Genomic DNA, 24,697 nt, shown 5'->3' with positions numbered 1-24,697 from the left:
ATAGCTTCTGTTGGTATCTTTCATTCGTACTTTTGTGATGCTTAAAAATTCTCTTGCGGGCATTCAAGGTAAGAATATAACCAACCTCATGGCTTCATGTGCATTGTGTGGTGAGCTTTAGATTAAAATTCAATTGCATCGCACTGTTGATCTAGAACTTGGCCTGATATGTTTGTTGAGGCGAAATCCTGAGTTATGTTTGGTTTGAGAAAGGATTGTAGGCCTTTTTTGACCCGATTGTGCCTTTCAAAGCCTACCAAATAACATTAATCCCTAGTTTTCCCACTTTGAGCCTAAAACCTTTTCTTTGGAATACCACATCTTAGCCCTTTCCCTTCTGAGTGCTTACATGCACTATCCCTCTCTTGGCCCAACCTCCTTGAGCGCACCAAAAACGTGCAAATTATAGGAGAAGATCCAACTTTGAAATTGCCAAACGCAAAAGACGTAAAGTCTCCAAAGTCAAGAAAGCAAAGAAGACTTTCTCATAAAAAAAAAATTCATACAAGATCGATGTAAGACAAAAAGAAAACTACTTCAGCAAAAGAGGAGAAACCTCAAAAGAAAGGGGTGAAAAAGAGAAAACCTCTAACAAATAAAGACTCAAAGAAGTCAAGACAAAAGAAAGAGGTGAAAAGAGGAAAAACTCTATCTAATAAAGACTCAAAGAAGTTGAGACAAAAGAAAGAGGATTAGACGTCAAAGGCATATCAATCATCAAAAGCACAAGTTTAGTGTGATGCTCAAGGAGAGATTAAGTCACTTTTATCCCAAATTAATATCTCACCCGTTCCCTAAGCCTACATTACAAGCCAATAAACAAGCCCTATATGATCTCATTCCAAATATTCTCACATTAGTGGAGACTTACAGGCAGGCCAAGCATATGGTATCACGGTTGCATGCGTTGAACTTTCTTGAGAGTGTGAGTGCACTTTGTAAAATGTTCTCAAATCAAACACTTCATATATGTGCGAAATAGAACTTTCTTTATTGTGAGGGCACTTGAAACATGATGATTGGTATAATTCTAAACCTTTGTTGGAAGCAAGATGAAAAAATTTTGTCGACACTTAAGTATGTTTGAGGTACTACTTGAAGCTATAGGAATTACCTTGAAGTCAATCTCAGTTATAAGAAAGGAAATGAGAAATATTTCTATGCATTCCTAACTGTTGATACCAATTGTAGTCAAAATTTGACTATCTCTTTACACTCACTTAAAAAAAAAAAAAAACTCTTGCATTTGTCCTTTGAAGGTGGATAGTTTGCTCTAAATAATGTAACATTAGGCTAATCCCATTGGTGTGAGATGCCTGTTTTACTTCATTGAATCATCCATATCAAACGGGTGGAATATCTCGTGTTTTTAAGCTGGAAATGTTGTAAGTAATACAGTTTTCCATGTCATTATGCTCATATTACACATGTGTCTACTGATTATCTTGTCTCAGATTTTGCAGCATTCATCATCCAGAGAATTAGAACTACATTTGACCCGATTCTTGCACCAATAGGATATGTAGGCGCCACAATGGCTCGATCATGTTCCCGATAAGATTTTCATTTCTCCATTACAATAAAAATTGAGACAGAATTTTTGAGAAGATCTCAAAAATTCACAAGAAGATACTATCTCCAGCAAGTCAAGATTGAAGATCATGTTAATATGTGCAACTGGACAGAATTTTTGAGAGGATCTCAAAAATTCCACAAAAATGTCAAATTCTTTTTCAGCAGCTCGACATTTGTCAAGAGATCTAATTGGGATAGAACTTTTGAGGAAGATCTCAAAAAAAAAAAAAATAATAATAAAAAAATAATAAAAAAAAATCTGTCAAGAATTGTCAGAAGTTCGAATTCAACTCCAAATGATCTCCAACATTGCTAGAATGGAACACAAATTCAAGATGCGACCCACCGAGGTCTCGTATAAACTTCTATCAAGACATGAGTTCCAACGAAAACAAATTGTTCAAAAAAAAAATAAAAATAAAATTAAAAATAAAATAATAATAAAAAAAATGATAACATTCCATTGCATTTTCATTTTCCAAGAGGGCCATTGCATATTCATTGCCAAGAGGGCCATTCATATTTTATTTTATTCATGTTATATTACCGGAGATGGTAATATCATTGCCAAGAGGGCCATTGCATATTCATTGCCAAGAGGGCCATTCATATTTTATTTTATTAATGTTATATTACCGGAGGTGGTAATATCATTGCCAAGAGGGCCATTGCATATTCATTGCCAAGAGGGCCATTTATATTTTATTTTATTCATGTTATATTACCGGAGGTGGTAATATCATTTGCCAAAAGGGCCATTGCATTTTCATTTGCCAAGAGGGCCATTCATATTTTATTTTATTCATGTTATATTACCGGAGGTGGTAATATCATTTACCAAAAGGGCCATTGCATTCATCATTGCCAAGAGGGCCATTGCATTTTCATTTGCCAAGAGGGTCATTCATATTTTATTTTATTCATATTATATTACCGGAGGTGGTAATATCATTTGCCAAGAGGGCTATTGCATTTTCATTTGCCAAGAGGGCCATTCATATTTTATTTTATTCATATTATATTACCGGAGGTGGTAATATCATTTGCCAAGAGGGCCATTGCATATTCATTGCCAAGAGGGCCATTCATATTTTATTTTATTCATGTTATATTACCGGAGGTGGTAATATCATTTGCCAAAAGGGCCATTGCATTCATCATTGCCAAGAGGGTCATTGCATTTTCATTTGCCAAGAGGGCCATTGCATATTCATTGCCAAGAGGGCCATTGCATATTCATTGCCAAGAGGGCCATTCATATTTTATTTTATTCATGTTATATTACCGGAGGTGGTAATATCATTTGCCAAAAGGGTCATTGCATTCATCATTGCCAAGAGGGCCATTGCATTTTCATTTGCCAAAAGGGCCATTCATATTTTATTTTATTCATGTTATATTACCGGAGGTGGTAATATCATTTGCCAAAAGGGTCATTGCATTCATCATTGCCAAGAGGGCCATTGCATTTTCATTTGCCAAAAGGGCCATTCATATTTTATTTTATTCATGTTATATTACCGGAGGTGGTAATATCATTTGCCAAAAGGGCCACTACATTCATCATTGCCAAGAGGGCTATTGCATTTTCATTTGCCAAGAGGGCCATTCATATTTTATTTTATTCATATTATATTACCGGAGGTGGTAATATCATTTGCCAAGAGGGCCATTGCATTTTCATTTGCCAAGAGGGTTATTGCATTCATCATTGCCAAGAGGGCCGTTGCATTTTCATTTGCCAAGAGGGTCATTCATATTTTATTTTATTCATATTATATTACCGGAGGTGGTAATATCATTTGTCAAGAGGGTCATTGCATTTTCATTTGCTAAGAGGGCCATTGCATTTTCATTTGCTAAGAGGGCCATTGCATATTCATTACCAAAAGGGCATTGCATTTTCATTTGCCAAGATGGCCATTGTATATTCATTGCTAAGAGGGCCATTACATATTCATTGCCAAGAAGGTCATTGCATATATCCTACCAATGGATCTTCATTCGTCCTATCAATGGACATGCAAATATCCTACCAATGGATCTTTATTCGTCCTACCAATGGACATGCATCATATCCTACCGATGGATCAGCTTCATTCATCCTATCGATGGACACGCATTTTGTATCCTACCAATGGATCAATTGAGATTTTCAACATGCAAAAAGAATGAAAGAAAGTGCAAACGACATCAAAAAGGATGCAACCCAATGTGGAATCTTTCTGTAGCTACGAACTAGACACAATCCGAAGAGGAATATCAAGCTCATAGGGCATGAGCTGAGGAACGACTTCCACCACAGTAAATCACATTTCTATCGGAAGGCGTGTGGTTATTTCGGGGTCTAACCATAATTCCAAAATCCGTATCAACCCCTTTTAAAAAAATGAAATGTGGTCGGTCAAAATTGGTTTTGTCAATTTTCTTTGTCCAGGATCTCTTTCATCGACCCTACCCAAAGAAAGGGACAGCTGTTGACACCCAATTTTGACCCTTCACAAACGAAATTAATTTTCATATAGTAATTTTTTCTTATAAATCTACCCATTTCTTTTTCACTCCACCCTTAACCAAATTTCAAGTCATTTTTTTTAAACTCAAAATTTGGGCCCAAATTCATCCAATCCAATATTGTCATCCACTCTCTACAAGTCCAATAACAACAACAACCTACATTACTACAACATTCTAACACCTATTCACCTAAAGCCCAATTTTTATAATAGTTTTGGCCCAACACCAACTTACTACAATACATATATTATACTTATACAATACTAACCCCACCCCTTTCTACTTTTTTCTTTTCCACCTCCCAATCCCACCTAAACCACCTTTTCTTAAAATCCCAAACATCATCATTCTCCTATCTTCATCTTTTTTCTTTTCCTTTTTTTCTTTTTCCTTTTTCACCCCACCAAATCCATCATTATTCAAAATTTCATTATTATTCTCACCAACCTCATTCTTTTTAAAAGACATCTTCATCTTCTTCATAAAAGAAAAGATGAACAAGAAAGAGAGAGACACCATTTTTTTTTACCAAGAACACACAAAAATAAAAATAAAAATCAAGAACACACACAAAAAAGGAGAGAAAGGAAGAAGAACAAAAGGGAGAATTAATCTACAATCATCAATATTCATCAACATACAAGAAGAAAAAAAAAAGGAAGCAAGAACATAATACTACAAAAAAGAAAATCATAAAAAAAAAAGTTTAGTCTCGGATTTTTCATTTTTTTTAGTTCTTTCTCTCATTTCTTGATAGGTTAAAGGAGTTCATCGCCCTCAAATTCGTTGTCTCAATCGCTGCCCGAAAATAGGTAAGAATCTTTTCTCGATTTTATTTACTTAATTAATAATTATTTCATGTCTTCTATGTAGTTGATTTGTAATTATTTTTTAGTTAGCATGTGTTAGAATCAATTAGATTAATAATAAAAAAAATGAAAATTTTTTGTCTTGCTTAAAGTGTAGAGACATCTTATAAAAAAAAAGAAAAATCTCAATTTCGTCATGACTTTTTTAGTAGTTTTGTTTGACCATATAGATTCTCATATTTTTAATTTCTTCTTTATCATGATTTAAATAATAAATATATACTTAAGTTATCATTGAGTTAGAATTTTCATTTTTTCATGGCTTAATTGATGTAAATCTTGCTTTAAAATTTGAGTTAGTTTACTATATAGGTTAATTTCATGTTCTTTAGTTATTTGAATATATATATTTTCTACATGTATGCATGTTGTTAGTCACTATATTGATGTAAATCTTGCTTTAAAATTTGATTTAGTTTAATGTATAGGTTGATTTCATGTTCTTTAGTTATTTGAATATATTTCTATATATATATATATATATATATATATATATATATTTACATGTATGCATGTTATTAGTCACTATGTTACTTTATATGCACTTCTAGTTGCATTCTCCAAATTGACATAGAAAGATAATCTTCAATTTATTGTCTTAAAATATTATGTTATATTTGTTTGTTCAATTTAAAATGAGTAGTAGCTTATATGATTTTATTTTGGTGCATGTGACACCATCCGAGTCCATCTTTGGACTAAATCCTCGCATATCATTGAGTTTTGAGTCAACTTCACCCTTGTTCGAATTTTGAAAGCTGATACGCAGATGTAAAGGAGGTTTACTATAGGTTCCGGAGGAAGAAAATAGGCTGATATACAATCTATATACAGGAGATACAGAAAAAGGATGACTGTATATATTGATATATATTTATATATAATCATGATATACAGAAACGAAATGGGCCAAAGGCCCAAAATACAGGTGGCCCAATATCTTAATCCAGGTGTACAGAAAGTAAGTATTGAGCCGGATTTTTGTTTTGTTTATATTGTTATTCTATTTATTTGGGTTGTAATAATTTAATTTATTTATGGTTGTGTATACTTGCTTAGATGTTAATTTTTAGTTTGGTTTGACTTAATCGAACTCCCCTTAAAAGAGAAACCATTTTTGTGTTAATTTGCTCTAAAAATGACTTTGTTCAAGTATTTTTCTTTTAGTTAGACATTTAAAAAAAAAGAATTTTCTTTCAAATTATCTTAAAGTTTATTTTTTATAAGTTGATGTTCTTTCAAATCAATTGAGTTTAAAGTGTCTTTCTCTAAAAAAAAAAAAAATATTCTAAATAGCTCAAATGATTTGTCTTATGTAATCAAAGTCTTAATCATCTTTAATTATATATATATATATACATGTATATTATAATCAAATGTTTAAGTTTTATCAATTTTGTTATTTATTTTATTTATTTTTTTTCTAAAAAATAATTTCAAAGTCTTCGTTTTCTTTTAAATTAATATTTCCCAAAGTTAGTCAAATAAATTTCAAATCGTTGGATAACCGCATGTTAGCGGCTATTTTAAGTGCTAAAACCTTCTTAAAATAGTAATATGAACCTCGTACCCTTTTCTCTAAATTTTTAAGACTTAAATCTGTTAGAGTCTTTTAAATTAAGTTTTCTTAATTTCTTTAAAAAATTAAGTGGCGACTCTTTTTTACTAAAATTGATTTTTTCTTATAAAGATGAAATTAATTTTGCACTTTGTCCATTTTTCGACATAACAGCCTCCACATCACACCCTTTTGGAAAATGAGTTATTAGAAATTGGGTAGTATTAAGTCATTTTAATTTGTTTTCCCTTAATATTATCGTGCCGGAACGTGACCCCGATCCAAATATATCGTGTCGGAACGTGACATCCGATCCAAATATACCATGTCGGAACGTGACACCCGATCCAAATATACCGTGTTGAAACGTGACACCTGATCCAAATATAATTAATTTATCATTCTTTACGATTACATTCCACTTCATTAACAATATTTCATCAAGCCTTCTTTATTCAAGGCACTATTTTTTTGATAGGGCAAGTTCAAGATTATGGATTTCACGGTCTTGGGTTTTCAGACAAATCACAAGAACATACCAACCATCCAAACCATAACAATTAAATGCATAGTAAACTTCACGCATTACTCAATGATTATCAATCACTATTAAGAGTCTATCTATGATATAGAATAAAAACCATAACCTACCTCAATCGAAGAATCAAAATCAAGCAAGCTAATTGACCCACGCTTTCCCTTTCTTCAATGCCACAATACCTTTCCAATCTATCAAATATATAGTATTCATAAGTAAACGAGTTCGTAGACATCCATACTATATATATGTTTAACCTAGATCCAACAACTTATCCAAATCTATAATCAACTTCCTAAGTTTAGATACAACTAATATCTCAAGTCTCATATTCCTAAATCTTAAGAAAGAGTTTTCTCCAAATAACATAATTCTAATGATCTTCATATATTACAATACAAAGATTACATGTAATATTACTTTAATATATATATATAAATATAAATATATGCTAACATTTTTTGTATAAAACTAATCCAATAAATATACTGAATCTAAATTATTGTCCTTAATGATTAACTAGAAAGACATTTTTTTTTTAATTTTTATATAAGACAAATTAAAAGTTTGTTGAAACTACGAGATTACCAAAAATGCAAAAGTTAGGAGTAGTTTTCGTTGATGAAACGTATACCTTCATATTAAATTTGTCGTTGTGCTTGTAGAAACAGTAGCACTAATCTAGTAATCTACTATATCATCATTAGAAAAACTAAAAGCAATCTCCATTACAGATTTTCTTCAAAACAAGTTACTAATATAATAAAATAATATAACTATCAACATTCATGATAAAGACTTATGCAATGGATGATTTACCTCAGCAATTGCACTCCCCTCTTCGGCGCCGCAGTTAAGGTTTTCTCTCTGTTATTTAGTTTCTTTTCTACTTAATTATGTATCAAAATTAATAAACCTTATCCTTTTTCTTTAATAATTGGTATAGAATGTTAAATAAATTATTAATTTAGCCCGCTAATTAAATTAGTTATTTAAATTTACCCCTCAACTAAATAACTATGGTTATCGAATAGTCCAAATACCCATTAAAAATTTGCGGGAAAAGTCTTTTATGAACTAAAAGGTCCTAGTACTCAAAACGATCGAATGAGTCATTACAATTTTTCTTCTCAAATTAATTTGATATGTGTTATTTGAGTCCGCGATTTTTCCGAAAACATATCTTTTATCTTCCTAGGTACACTCCATTCTTCAACAAAAAATCACCTATTGACGAATGGTAGCTAATGTACATAGATGAATAATGCCAGTTTTGAAGCGTTTAGAAGTGGAAAAAATTAAAATAAAATCATGGGTCAAATAAAAAAATATTTTAATTATAACTAACATAACTTAATCAATTAGGAAAGAGAAACAGGTATTAAATTAAAATAGAGAAACCAATTAAAATCATCAATTTTTCATTTTTTATTTTGCTTTACCAGAGGTTCGTTTTGACTAACTTTTTCTTTTTTTTTTTAAAAATCAGTGTATCATATTTACGCTCTGAGGATAAAATCATTTTTAGTAGGAAATATTATATTCCATACTTCCCACACTAATTCAAATTAATTAAACTTACAAGCGAATACTAAACATCGAACGAGAAACAACAAAATATGTTTAACCAGTGAATAACAAATATAGAACTTCATCCTCTTAGAAAATTTTGCAAATATATATATAACGAATGTTGGTAACTAGGCCTGTAAGCCTTGGCTTGGCCAAGTTTAGGGGCCAATTGCCTCGATCGTGAAATTTTTGAAAAATCAATGAATTAACACATATGAAAAATAATTAAAATTCTAAATTTTTATTCCGTAATATTAAAATGCTGAAAAAAGAGATGCCATTATTAAAAAGGCAACCAATATTGGTCACTAGGCCTGGTGAGGCCCGTCCAGGATAAGTTTGGGGTCTAAACGAGTTGGTTGACACATTTCTGAAAACAATGTACAACACACATGAAAAATACTTAAAATTTTGAATTTCTATTTTGTGATATCGAAACACTGATAAAAGAAACACCATTAGTGAAGATGCAACCAATACTGGTCACCAGGTCAGTTAGGTTGGGTCTTACCAAGTTTGGTGCCAACATAGACGATCATCTAATTTCTAAAAAATCAGTGGACTCACACAAAAAGCTTAATTTTTTAAAATCTTATTTCGTGAAATTGAAATAATGAAAAAATCACAACATAAATGAAAATGCAACAAGTACTGATCATCAGACATGTAAGGCTAGAACTGGCCAAGTTAAGGGTCTTACAGAGTTGGTCGACAGATATTAGAAAAATTAATGTACTGACAGTCTAACACACAGAAAAATTGCTTAAAATTTTGATTTCTATTTTTTTAACACCAAAATCTTGAAAATAGAATTTTTGTTAATTTGTTATGCTTAATTTGCAGAACATTATATATATATAATCCCCCCAATTTTTGTTGATTCCATTTTAAAAAATAAATGATTTACTTTATTGTTAGAAAAATAATTAAATGTCACTAACGTGTTGACCTCAGCCTTATTTTGTTGATAAATCGCATAAGACAAACGCGTTTTATGCCTTAAAGTTATCTTCAATGCATTTTCTTGTTTTCCCTCTTAATTGAATTAATGGAATTAACATATATTCTCTATTATTATACAAGAACTTCACTTTAATTGCACACAATTCCACCACTTCATTAATTTACTCTCACATAAATACACATACACTTAATAGCTTTATTATGCCAAATTTAGTAATTAAAATTATCCCAACATAGTTATAGATGTTGTTTTGTATCTTCCTTTTTTGTTGTTGTCTTTTTTTTCTTACAATCTTACGTCATATACTTTCTTTTTGATACGAGTGTCTATCAAAAACGTACTTTCTACTTCATAAATATAAGGGCAAGGTTTGCATATATTTACATTCTATTCTCATCATACCTTACTTGTGGGATATATTACAATGGATATGCTGTTGTTCTTACTTATATACTTCCTAGTTTGTAATATATGCAGATTTGAAATTAAATAGATCAATCTATGTGTCTATTCATAAAAAAGATTGTATTTTCAGAAAAAAGTACTTTTTAGAAGTTTTATAAATATACAAACTCTCTTGTAGTAGCATAATGTAACGACCTAGCTCATCGTTACATCTGCGGCAAAGGCATACGAATCTCTTTCGTCATAATACTAGAATCAATTTCTTGGTATGCGAATGTATTAGTTGTGAATTAAGGTCGTTATATGCTCCTATCTCAAAGTTAAGTTGAAAGTGTCTTTCTGATTTAGTTTTGGACTTGAGTTTAAACTAAGGTCAACTTCAAACGATCAAAACTCTCAGCCTATAATGATTTAGGTGGCCCATGATCAGATTAAAGGTCTTTGAGTCTTTTTTTCAACGCGAATTTGCCTCATTTGGAGTCCGGAGTAAAAAGTTATGACCATTTTACTAAAAATTATCCTGGTCAGGCCGCCAGAGCGGGATTGAGGCCGCTGTAGCGGGATCCGACGGGACAAAACTTAAAATTGGCATATTGTTATTATCTCCTTCTTATCCTAAGTGCCAAAATAGATGAGTGTTACCCTAGAAACTCCCAAGAAGCTATTCTAAGCTTGAAGAGAAGGGGAGAAGAGATTTCTAACGTAAGGAAGGCTACAACCCACGGATTCAGGCCTGTCTCCATAGATTCTCCTTCTAAAAGTCAAGGATCATGCTATAATCCTTCTATAATTGCTTGACGCTTAGGTAGGCTAGGTTTCTCTAATTGATTAGTTATAAATCTATTCCCACGCATTCTATATTATAGTTGATAGGAGATTTCATGCCTAGGCCTTTGGGCACGGAGTTTGGATGACTGAATGTATTGTTATTGTTGTTTAGGATAGGAATGTACCATGTGGGTATGGTTATCTTGTGACTAGTGATGATAATCTAGTTCTTGATTGATAACTGTAATACTGCTTGTTGATATGATTGATGGTTCTTGTAAAGATTAAGGTGAAGAAAATTATCGGGTTAGAGTGAAATCTTAAGGCTTGTGATAATCAAGGAGGGTCTATACCAATATAAGGGCTATATACATATATTTATATGCGTGAGTTCATATTGATGGTTTTATGTGAATTATCTGAGTAATGTGAATCATAAAGTAAGGAAAGGAGGTAATTGATTTAGTATTGATAAATCTCTTAAATGAACCTATTAATTATTAGTGGTTATAGGTTATGGTTAGTCTATATCATAAAGAGACTCTCAATAGTGATTGAGTAAGGTTATGATGTCTTTTATGTATTTAATTGTTATGGTTGAATGGTTGATATGTTGTTGAAATGGATCTATAATCCCAAGACTGTAAAATCCATAATCTTGAACTTGCTCTACCAAAAGTGATGCCTTAAATAAAGAAGGCTTGACAAAATATTGTTAATGAAAGGAAAGATAGAATGTAACTAATGAAATGACTATTGTGCAAGTATGTGAACTATTCATTATGGACTGCGATTATGATGTTTGATCAGGTTTCACGTACCGACACATATATTTGATCGAGTGCCACGTTCCAACACATAAATATAGAATCAGGTTTCACGTTCTAACACGTATATAAGATCGAGTGTCACATTCCAACACATATATATGATCGAGTATCACATTTTGACACATGTATGATTTGGGTATGGGTTCCATGAGAGAACCAATGTGTGACTATCATTTGTGAATTGATCTTCATTATATGTATGATGATAGAGAAACTGATCGGATTATAATTGAGCATGCCCATCCTGTGTAATAACTGATATAAAAGGACTGAAGGTCCTAGTGTTATCATGTTAACTGTTGTAATTGAGATTTACCTTATGAAACTATAAATTTCTCTTGAAATGGTAAATTGATAATGTGTTCATGTATATGTTTGATTGGATTATGTTATAGATGCTAGATGCATCGCCATAGTAGGTATGAGGTTGTGGGTAAATCAGTGGAAAACAGTCAGTGTATTGTTAAGGGAGATTAATGATTTAAAGTCAATTATTGTTGATGTCCTGTGGGCATCCGGCTTAAAAAGAGGATTGGGAGATTTTCGGATATTCTGCCTCTGGGCAGGCCACCCTGGCGGGAGGAATTCCGCTGTGGCGAGACCGCTAGAGCGGGATAGGTCCCGCCATGGCAGAACAGTAGCGCTTAGGAGATGAGCTTTATTCCCCCAAATGTTTTCCTCTTTCAAGTGAGATGTTAATTATCCTAAGGTCATGTGATGGTGTGAAACTAAATATAATAGATGGGTTAGAAGGAGTTAGTACTGGCTCGTAGCTTGAAAACTCCTCTATGTGATAGAAGGGCTAGACCTTGATCTGTATTAAAGTTGATAGCGGACCAATTATAAAGGGTGTAATTTAGGCTTGAACGACTCTAATGAGGTTAATGAGAATGATAAGAGTTTTTCATAAGGTTTGGTGGGGAATCTCTTAAGAGCATATTTCCTTCTTGTCGATTCCTTTATATTATGTTGTGGGTATCGGGTTGACCGATGATGCCTACCAGTACTGTAACAACCCCTAAAATGTTGTATGTCGGTATTTCAATTCTCGACAAAAATAATACAGCCTCTGTATTTTGGGCATAACTTTTCATAGTTTGGTCCAAATTAGGTGATTCAAATTTCTGGGTAATCACAACATCCTTACCTACAACTTTCATGAAGAACATAACTTCAAATTCGGAGTATAAGTAGGTCAAATAAATTAATCTTTGCAAGATATAGTGCTGTGACGAAATTGAGTGTTGATAGAAGAAAATTCATATCTCACTGTAGGTTGCTCCAAATTGGTTGATTCTTGAACGATATGAAACTAGACTTCCATATCTACAATTCTTATGAAGAAACCAAATCCTAATAAGGAATTTATCTTATTCAAACGTAGCTTCGAAAATGAGTATTCTGTTAAAAAGAACTCATCTTACCTACCATGGAAACATCTAGATGCATTTGACATCATGCATGACATAAATTGTCCTCCATTTAACATCATCCATGACATCAATATATTCCATTAAATTTTCAGATTTTTTTTATATAATTATTTTATTTATTGTTAGGTCCCTCTTTCCCACCTATAAATACCCACCTTATTTCCTCATTTTATTCATCAAGCTTTCCTAAGCATTTCTTCTCTCTATATACTTCTTCTCAAATATAGTTTTAGTTTTAGTAGTATAAAAATACTACTCCGGTTATTCTTATACTCCGGGTAGTACACAAAACGCTCCGGCGAGAAGAAAAGGCTAGGGATCCAAGAGTATTCCAATTCGGAGTAAACCTTCGGATTTAAGGTATGTAAGGCTTTCATAGCATTGGATTGAGTTCGTCCATGCGCCCAATATTTAAATTTATTATAATTGAGTTATAGTTGAGTTTTATTCAAATCTTGAATTCTAGATGAATTAATTCTTCTTCTATTGAGTTTGATATATTTATGCATTAATATTATTATTATTGTTATCTCTCATATTATTGGAATTATTGTTCATGGCTACTTTCCCATGAATTCTAATTGATTTGATGTTCATGAATATTTTTACATATGTTTTGAGTAAAGATGTTGGCTTTTTATTATTTTATTGATAAAAAGAGAGTTATATGAATTAATACTATATATGTATTTTATTGAGTTTTGAAAGAGTAAAAGAGTTGAATTTGAATGAATTTGAGAAAATGATATTTTGATCAAGATGTTTTGATGAGATGTAAATGATGTTTTTGGAAGTATAATGATTGATGAACATGAAATGAGATGAGTTTGATGATTTAAATTAAAGTCCAATGAGACTAGATGATGAGTTTAATATGAGCACATATTTTGGGAGTAGTATTGAGCACCGAGTTGGGTAAGAGTTTAATTGACTCAAACCCCAGAACTACGTAGCCAGCGTAGGATGGAGGCTATGCCTCTTAAGTCCCAAAAAGAGGACTTTGATGAATGGATCCAAGATGGTGATGTCCTTTACCCTGGCAAGGTATTGGATGGATGTGGCAACGACATCGCTTCGTTGTATCATCGCTAGCTCATAAGTGATGGTTGTCGGTTAGAGAAACTCCCAACTGAGTAAGCATTGCTTATTACTATTATTTTTATTATTATATTTTAAACTTGCATTACATATTCATGTTGAGATGATGTTGAGTTCTGAGCTGAGTTTTCTTGAGAGGAGTTTCTTGATATCTGTCCTTACCTTCCTGCCATTTTACATACTCGTACATTCCACGTACTGACGTCATTCGACCTGCATCGTTTTATGATGCAGATACAGGTGTTAGAGATCCTCAACAGGCGCATCGTTGAAGATCATTTCTTTTCAGCTATTTGGTGAGTCCTTCTTGTATTCGAAGGAACTCCTTATCCTTTTATTATTGTTGAGTGTGATGTTTCTTTTGAGGTAGCCATGGACATGTCATTGGCACCATCTAAGAGTATTAGAGGCTTCATAGACAGAGTTTGATGATGTAATCGGAGTAGTTCTCCTTAGAAACTACTTCTTCTAAGAATTATCTATTTTTCCTTTGATTATGACAAGCCCACATTAGTATTATTAAGTCTTCCGCTAATGAACAAATGAGTAATGAGACCAAGTGGTTCTCTCGGAAGCCAGAGATGGTTTCTGAGTGCCGGCCACGCCTAGGGTACCCTCTCGGGGCGTGACAAGTACATGTTGTTTGTATTGATAATACTCTTGCTATGCCACTTGGCATAGTCTGGTTGCAGTGTCAGTTATGTCTCGTAGGTGAAGACGAAGGCGATCCTCCAGCAGCTTCTATTTTTCCCTTATCTTGGTGGAAGCTTGGTCATTGGTCTTTTATTTTATTTATACTCTTAGTAGCTCTTGTACCTATTTAGACTAGTATCCTTGGAGAATGTTGTATGGTTATGTAAGATGGTCTTAATATAGTATTATTCAAATTTGTTTTACATTCCACAACTATTCTTATATAAGAGTTCTCCTACTTAGGATGTATAGTGGGTGCCCGCACTGCCCGATAGATTGGATGGTGACACATAAACTAAGTTACAATATACAAATTAGGAATAGATCAATCTACTATCTATACATTTACATTCACTTTATTGCATATATGCCAAATTAGGAATTAATTAGACTTATCCCAATATTATTATATACTCCTCAATTACTCAATATAGTTACATAAATTGGTTTCTGTTTTGCTATTTTATTGTGTTTTTTTTTTACAATCCCGTGTTAGATACTTCCTTTTTGAATCGAGGGTCTATTAAATATATTTTTCTACTTCATAAAAATAGAGGTAAAATTTGTTTACATTTCCTATCCTCTTCATATTCCATTTTTGAAATTACACTGTGTATGTTGTTATTATTACTTATATATATACACTTCTCAATATAGTTATAGATATTGTTTTGGTGTCTTTTTTAAATATAATTCTATGTCAGATACTTATCTTTTGAGCCAAAAATTTATCAAAAATAGACTACCTATCTCATAAAAATAGAGGCAAAATCTACGTATATTTTATTATTTTTGAACCTTATTTATGAGATTATATTGAGTATATTATTATTGTTATTTATTATATACTTCTCATTAAAGGACAAAATTTTAATTTCCCAATGTTTTAGTCAACCACCATGTAAAAATGAGTGTCTTACAGAGTGTACAACAAACCAACAACGTTAACAAAGACAAGACATATAGCTATATCTATTAACTATTTTTGTTGTTGTTGGTTAAGACAAAGTTGGGAAGTAGGTGTTTCTTGTGGTAGTATGGTTTCTCTGTACTATAGTCTATACGTTACTACAAGTTGCCACGTCCAAACCAAACTTCTATCTTATGAAATTTATCAACAAGATTGTGACTTCATATACGATGAAAAAGGATAGAAATCAGAATTTAAAGTTTATAATCTTAGTATTTTACTTTTCTTAAGTTATTAAATTCTAGATAATAATAATATAAATATTTTATTTTTATTAGTTTATTTTATAATTAATCAAATTATATATAAAAAAAGTTTTATTACTTTATTTTAACTCTATGCATAACATGAGTTTAGTGTACTAGATTTCCCTTTTGCTCTTAATATATAAAAATTAAAATTTGGTAAACGTTGGGTGAACAATTAATCTACAGCTAGTCCATTATTTAGCCCATCGTGAATCATCGCCAAAATAACCTTAATAACCTGTCATTTGTTAACAAGTATATTTTAATCATCTCAATCCATCCAACAACCACTTGTCAACCATCTATTAACCCCCACATTTTTTTTGAATTGCTTCTTTACCTCAACTTGTCTCTCTCTCTATATATATATGGAGTACATATATGTTTCTTCAACTTACCCTACTTTGACACATTCATTTCTTCCTTTTAATTTCTTTCATATAAAAATACTAGCCAAATTCATAACTTAGCTAGCTAGCCATATTTTTCACTAATAATTCATAATGGCACCAACTTCTTTATGTTGCATCTCCAACACTGTTTGTGTTATAAACGCTTCTACTCCATTCAGCTCGAGCTTGATTATTCGACTACTCGAAAAAGGCTTCACAGTCCATGCTGCTATTCAAAATCATGGTAGTTTTTTTTAATTCACCAAAATTTAGATTATTAATTGTTTGTTTGAAAAATGAAAGATATTGTCATGTCGAAATCATTTTTCTTAAAGAAATATTGCCTATATTCTTTTTGGTGAAATATTGAACAAAACTTTTGTATATTGTAACTTAACTTATGCTACTTCAAGAGAGTTTGTATATTTATAAAATTTTAGAAAAGTACTTCTTTTAGAAATTAAAGATATTTTCTTTTATGAATAGATTCGTAGATTGATCTATTCAATTTCAGATCTGCATATATTACAAACCAGCTGAACATTTACTAATGGAGAAATAAGATTTAGTGACGAATAAATTCTATATATAGCTAAATAACAAAATTCATCATTATTTTTTTTTAATTACTAAAAATTGTCAGAAAATTCTATTTGCTACGAACTAAATAGATGGTGTTGGAATATTGTGTAGGTGATGAAGGTGAATTGATGTCAATACGTGACAAGAAGAGATTGGAGATTTTTTATTTGGACCTTTTTGATTACCATAGCATAATTGATGCTTTGAAAGGGTGTTCTTGTCTTTTTTACTCCTTTGAGCCTCCCATGGACCACTCCACTACTTATGATGTACGTTCTCTCTTTTCCCCATTCACTTTAAATCTCCCCATTATACCCTTTTCATGTCTAAATTGTTGGGAAGGAAGCACCACAACTAAAGTTTGATATAATGATAAATAATGAAAATAAATTGAACACGAGAATTTTACGTGGAAACCCTCAAACAAATAGAGGGGAAAAACCATGGGGTAGAATTTTTTTTACTATTATGATGTGGAGTACACCGTTCTCAAATACAAGGAGAAAACAACAATTAACACTTCTCTCTTGTAAAAGAAACAACTCACTAAAGAGGACACTCAAGACTACAATATTTATTCTGGTGTATAACTCTCTTTGTGTTTTTACTCTCTCTCTCTCTCTGAATTGTGGATGCTGTTATGTTAGAAGGAATGAACTTATATTTATAGAGTCATAAACATTTTCCTATAAGAAAAGGACTAGCCAAATATATGAGAACTTTGTGTTTTCCTTTTAGGAAAAGGAAAACCCAATTATACTAGAAAATTCTTTTCCTATAAAAAAAGGACTAGCCAAATATCATGTTGCAGTAAAATCTTGTTTTTGAATAATTTTACTCTCTGCCTTTCAAAATAAGTTTTATTTTAACTTATTTCACGCCCGTTAAAAAAAATAAACGTAAGATATAATTTATTAAGCTAATAATGAATGTTTGGTGTCCACATTTAAGAAAAAAAGATTTTCATATAAAAAAAATAATTTGGGAGTAAAGCTCTTCTAAGGATGGATTAAGAATTTAAAGTTAATAAATTTTTTATTATGACTTACACTTAAATATTTTAGTTACTATTTGGTAAATTTCCTAATAAATATATAGACTTGAGAAAAAAATTAATCGATTCATGTGAATTTCATTTTTTAAAAATTTTTGGTGTTGAAAAAACTGATCTCCAGAGATCGATTTTCGTTTCATATAATTGCGTGCTGTTTTGGGCCATTTGGTGTCTATTCATGATTTCCTTATTTTGTCAGTCCAGGAAGAATGAACAATTCCTGCCTAATTGGGCTTCCCACATTAGAAGTTTGGTGAGCTAATTCCATGTGTCCACGTATGAGTGGTCGTTTGGTAGTTATTTGGAGTTATGCAAGTACATATTAATAATACGTAAATTATTTATGAGAAAAGTTATATTATGCATTATTGTATATAAGGTTTAGTTATTGATGTATTAGTTTTTAAACTGCAAATCAAATACTGCATTAATTTTATACATAGTAAAAGAAATTCTACTGAGACAAAAATGGGCTGTCAAGAACGTAGAGGAAGTAGGATGGGCAGTTGGTTAGATCTAGTATGGATCGTACTACCAAACATGATATTATTTATGCATTATTTAACACATGAATAACTTAAGTCCGGCTAACAAACGACCCCCTGATTCACGATCAATGTTTACGTCAAAACACATAATATTAACTACGATTAGTGTTGAGTTTATCCTATATCGGTTGTGGGATGGGGATTTTGTATCTTTATATGATCTTGAACAATCTTTACTTACTTTAGATGGTTAAATTAATCTCAATGTTTATTGCTTATCACGGTATCAAAGTCAGATACATCCCAATTTTTGATTTACGTAATGTTAGGCCCCTACATACATTATGATAGTCCACACTCTAGCTGATAGGCCTGGGCGTGCAAAATAAGTTATGTTGAATTCAGTGTAAAATCCATTTTCGTATCAAATTAATTATCATCTTTGCCAAATTATTCTTTAATACTTACAAATAATCTAATTATACAAATTTTAAAATTTCATGAAAAATATGCAGGAATATATGGCAGAAATAGAGGTAAGGGCAGCACATAATGTATTGGAAGCATGTGCACAAATAGACACTATAGAAAAAGTTGTGTTCACTTCTTCAGCAACTTCAATTATTTGGGGATTTGATGATCAAAAATCTTCATCTAATGTTGATCTTGATGAAAAACATTGGAGTGACATCAATTTTTGTCGTAAATACAAGGTATGTCAACTTTAAATTAATATTTTTGATGACGAAATTTTCGCTCAGAGGTTTTGAATTTAAGCTTGAAAATGAATAAAATTCTAATGGGAAGCATTTTCTCATTTAATGGACCCATTGCAGCGAATCTAAGGACTCCCATTTAAGGCATAATCGAAGTTTTATAAATTTGTGTAACTTAGCCATTTCAGAATTAATTTCCAAAATATACGCAATAAAAATTGTAAAATTTCCGTACGAAATTTCAAGTTTTATTCGAGGGGTAAGTGAACATATAGCAAATTTTTATTCTCCCATAGCTGAATTTGATAATTTGTCTTAACTTTAGACACTTCATAATCAATTTCAGATATACAAGTGTACATATAGTCAATTTTGGAACTCCAATTGAATACATAGTCAAAAGTTTTGTAAGCCAATTTTGAGACTCTAATTTAAGGCATAGCTGAAATTCTATAAATTTTTGTAACTTTAGCCACTTCAGAATTAACTTCAAACATAGGTGACTGAAGTCACAAAAATCTACATTTGAAGTTAAATTTTTTATATGTACTTGACATATTGTGCATATGCATGCAAGCAAACTTCAAACATTTTTGTCTTTGTCTGATCTTAATGAAAGTTTCTTTATTCATGGACAGTTATGGTATGCTTTGTCAAAAACCCTATCAGAGAAAACAGCATGGGCTTTAGCCATGGACAGAGGCATAAACATGGTGTCAATCAACTCAGGATTATTAATGGATCCAAATTTAAACATAAAAAATCCTTATCTAAAAGGAGCAAAAGAGATGTATGAAAATGGAGTTTTTGTGACTGTTGATGTTGATTACTTGGTGGATGCACACATTTGTGTCTATGAAGATGTGTCAAGCTATGGTAGATATTTGTGTTTTAATCACATCATTAACACAATTGATGATGCTATTAATCTTGCCAACAAGTTGTCCCCTTTGCCTTCTAATTCTCCTCCAAGGTATATATATATACATATGTCTCTCATTTTACCTCTCCCTAAAAATATACTTTGTTTTGTTTTATATAACGATATTTGACTAGACGTTTATTTGCTTAGCTTTGAACTTCTTATTCTTATCTGACTTTGTTTATGATTTTATTGAGCCGAGGGTCTTTCAGAAACAGCCGCCCTACCCCTCCCCAGACCCATGTGTGGGATTTCACTGGGTTGTTGTTGTTGTTGTTGTTGTTGACTAGACGTTTACAAGTTTAGGAAGAAAAGAAATAACATCCTCATTTCCATGGAATTTCTGATGAAATCCATCAAAATCAGCTTCCTATGGCGTTCCAATGGGAACTTCTAAAGGCGAATTAAAAATTTGAAGTTTATGATTTTTATAGTAATATCTTATGATTACTAGGCTAACTGAACCCAAACCCTCTAGATCTGCCCTTAGGAACGTCCGTTCATAGATTTTAAAAGAAGTTGAGGAGTATTCAAATATGTAAATGTATCTTCTTCTTCTTTTGGACAAACTAAAAAAAGAAAGAGCAACGAATCCAACACTCTTGGAGATATTGGATGGAGTTTAGTGTGGAGATCGCAAAGGTGGAACTAAGATTTTAATTTTATAAAAGATTTTAAAATAATTATTTAAAGTATTAATAATTTAATTTTATATTTAATATTTGTATATATTTAATAAAATTTTTAACATAAATATAATATTTTAAAAGTTATTAAATTCGATGAAACTCCTATCTAGACTTCTACCTCCATCCTACTAGCAATTATGATCATGATTTTGAATATATGATAGTAAACTCTAAACATATAATATATGACATGACATAAAAGAGAAACATTCATTGATCATTATATTCATTTTTGAGGATATGGAGTTATTACTAACATTTTTTTTCCTTTTTTTTTTTTTGATTTGATAGTTTTGAGAAGGATACAAAGATAATCCAACAGAGGATAAGCAACAAGAAATTGAACATGATTTTAGAAGATCATCAGAGAAAGTCCTTTTGGAAAATCAAGAAGATTGACGAGGGCAAAATCGGTATATAAAAATTGAAGCTTGTATTTATCAAAAATAATATAAAAAATTATCGAGTTCACGTGAATTAGAATAATTTTATGTTAGTTGAGAATGATAAATTACTATTTGAGAATTCCAATAGTTTGTGGAAAATCAAGAAGTCTTCTTAGTTGTTGTAATTAACTATATTTAATCACATTTTCTTTTAATAATAATACACAATATTTCCATCATTTCTATAAGTGTGAAATTCACTCACAAACTTAAAATAATTTTCTATGAATCAATATTTTTATTAACTTGAAATAGCACTTATTGATATAAATACGCATTGCTTATAGATGTATTATGTGATTCTACAAGTGTTGTAATTTACATATATCGAACACAAATACTTTTAAAATGTAAAAGAGCAATTAAACATATAAAAGATACTATATAACTACATTTCATTGGGATTTAATAAGACAATATTGTGAGAAAATCCATATTTAATAAAGCATGAATTTGATGATATTAATTATGACAGCAGAAAGCGCGAGTAAATTGACTAGTTCAGAGATAAAATACATCTCTGAACTGTCCTACATTTGCTCAGTCACTCTAGAAAAGAGAAATTTATTTTTTGTTCTTTTTTTCACTTCTCGAATAATATTCTTTACTTTTTTGGTGATCGCAAAAAATTAAAATAGTTTTAAGGCATAATTTATGGATCTCGCAAAACTAAGATAACCTTTTCGCTTTGCTTTCTTCAACAGAAATGTCGACGAGCTCCATACAGAACTCATCATCACAACTATCACCACCACCATTACCATATTGCGCTCCACCATTAACAATAATTATCACATTCATTGTGTTTCTAGTCCTTTTTATTATTCTTTTCACCATTTTCTTTTGTAGATGTTTCATGCAACATCTACTAGAGTCATGGCATGTTACTGTAGCTGGAATTCCAATTTGTCCAACAAAAAATGTCAAAGGTCTTGATCCATTAATTATTAAATCTTTTCCAAGATTCATCTATTCAAGTGTACAAGATTATGGTGAGGGTAAATTTGGAATTGAATGTGCTATTTGTTTGGTAGAATTTGTAGACAATAGCTTTATTCGTTTGTTGTTAACATGTAACCATGTGTTTCATCAAGAATGCATTGACTATTGGCTTAAATCACATAAGACATGCCCCGTATGTCGCGCGAGCCTCGATTCAAAGGAAACAATCCAATGCACTAAGCTTCAATCATGTGTAGGGTCTATGAGACAATTGATAAATGATCCAACACATGACATGGATAACAAAGGTGATTCATCAACAAATACATGCAATATAGCAATCAATTACGACGACAACAACAACACTAATAATGATGAAAAAAGATGCTCAACGATGATGGCACAAGCAATTGAACGTATTGAATTACGAGAGAATGTTGAAAAGTTCACGAGATCACGATCTACGGGACACTCTATAGTTATAATTAGGGAAAATGAAGATAGGTTTACTTTGAGATTGCCTCAACATATGAAGGCAAAACTTATGAAAGGGCATAACACAATGAGAAGTTGCATCAATTTTGGAGAAATTAATAGCAAAACTACCAGTGGAAATTGTAGGTTTGGTGAAGTTCTAAAGTTATGATTTATTTATTTTTTAAAATTAGCTTCTAATTATTTTTGCAATTATTTTCTAAACAATGATAACAAAAATATTGGGACAGAGATCTAGAAAAGAATGGATAGATTCAAATAAACTCAATAGCTTTTATTTGTACATGTATTAAATATTTGTAAATATTTGTTTGTGAATTCAGTTATCACTATATATTATTTGGTCGAACAAACATATTTCACTAACTTTTTATTTGTTCATTATTCTACTTCATTATATAAACATTGTAACTCATATAACTTCCGAGATATAATTTTCTTCATAATAACTTACCCACTTTTATTACCCATCTTCTTAATATATAATAAAAGTGAAAAAAAATGAAAACAAGATTTCTGCGTGATTTCCAAATTCCAAAATTTATTTTATATTTTTCATGGCCAAACACTTCTTTTTTATTTTTGAAAAGTGAAATAATTTTCCAAAAAAAAAAAGAGTAAAAAATACTCCGCCCTATGTGTTGCCACTTAATTAAATAATTCTCCTTTGATATTTCTATTAGGTAAAAGAATTATACACGTCATAATTTATATTTCTTGCCACCCTACGTGTTTTGCCACTTAATTTAATAAATGTAAGGCCCACTTAATTAATTAATTAATTTTTCCAATATAAATCATAATGTACTCCCTCTATTCCATATTAACTGAATTTCTATAACTTTTTTTTATTGTTCAAAATAGTTGAATTGTTCAAAGTTCAAGAGAAATGTTTAAAACTTTTCTCATGTTTACCTGAAGATTTGTAATTTTCTAGGAGTTAAATTACACTACTTACAAAGTTATACTCCAATAAAGTACTACTTGTATTTATGATTTCACATTTAATCATCTTTACGAGGTTGATTAAACAAAAGGGTAATAGAGAAAAATATGATTCAAATTTTTTCCTTGAATATTTTTCTTAATACGTGTGTATTACCTTAAAATTCAGTTAATATGAAATAGAGACAGTATTAATTAAGTATATGTACCATCACACGTGAGCATTTTTTAATGACATGTCAGCATTAATTAGTTAGTAATCCTTATTCCATTAGGAATCAAATTAAGGAATTTAGTTTCAAAACAATCTATAAATACAAACCCTATTCCCTCCATTTCTTCACCATTTTAGATTTCACGTCCCTTAAGAAAATAAATAAGTTTGTCATAGCATCTTTATTTAGTGTTCTCTTGAAGTTAGTTTTCAATAAATAAACATAAAATTAATTTAGTTTAATTAATAAAATTGATCAATAAACATAAATTAATCAGTTAGTTTTTTTATGTTGGTCAAATTCACATTTTCAATATTAATAACTCTCAAAAATAAGATAAAAAGAATATTATTATTTATATATTTTTAATAAAGACGAAATATAAGTAGAAACAGAAACGGAGGGAATTATTAGTGTTTGAAAGTATGTCATATATAAAAACAACAGTCACAACTCACAATTAATACACCAACTTTACAAAATGCATTTGAAAGTAATGCATGCATCCAACAACATCAAGAGACACTACCCAAAGCATTTCCTCAAATAAGGGTAAAGCTTTTCCCAATGAACTCATTAGGGGTAAAGCGTTCTCTAATAAAAGCGATTTTTGTCATGATTCAATTCACTGGATCGTGCAGACACCCACTCTACATCTTAAGCAGGAGAACCCTTAACCATTCTAAGAAACATTGCGGAATTAAAGTCAAACTTAAGTATTTAAGCCAAAATTCTAAAGAAAGTTATTTTCAAACTAGTTTACACAATAATAC

At 31.0% G+C, this 24,697-nt stretch overlaps 1 protein-coding gene across 1 annotated transcript; it reads left to right on the top strand.

The window, feature by feature from the left end:
• Window positions 1-16,437: 16,437 nt before the first annotated feature.
• LOC129888771 (cinnamoyl-CoA reductase 1-like) lies at window positions 16,438-21,500 on the top strand. Its single transcript, XM_055963775.1, has 5 exons — window positions 16,438-16,674; window positions 17,124-17,281; window positions 19,070-19,267; window positions 19,909-20,243; window positions 21,173-21,500. Exons 1-5 carry the CDS (start codon window positions 16,542-16,544, stop codon window positions 21,300-21,302), a joined length of 954 nt encoding a protein of 317 aa, XP_055819750.1. The 5' UTR covers window positions 16,438-16,541; the 3' UTR covers window positions 21,303-21,500.
• Window positions 21,501-24,697: the final 3,197 nt, after the last annotated feature.

The sequence above is a fragment of the Solanum dulcamara genome, chromosome 5 (assembly GCF_947179165.1).
Source record: "Solanum dulcamara chromosome 5, daSolDulc1.2, whole genome shotgun sequence".
Classification (NCBI taxonomy): Eukaryota; Viridiplantae; Streptophyta; class Magnoliopsida; order Solanales; family Solanaceae; genus Solanum; species Solanum dulcamara.
The sequence above is the reverse complement of the archived record's forward strand: the minus strand, read 5'-3'. Positions and strand labels throughout refer to the sequence as shown.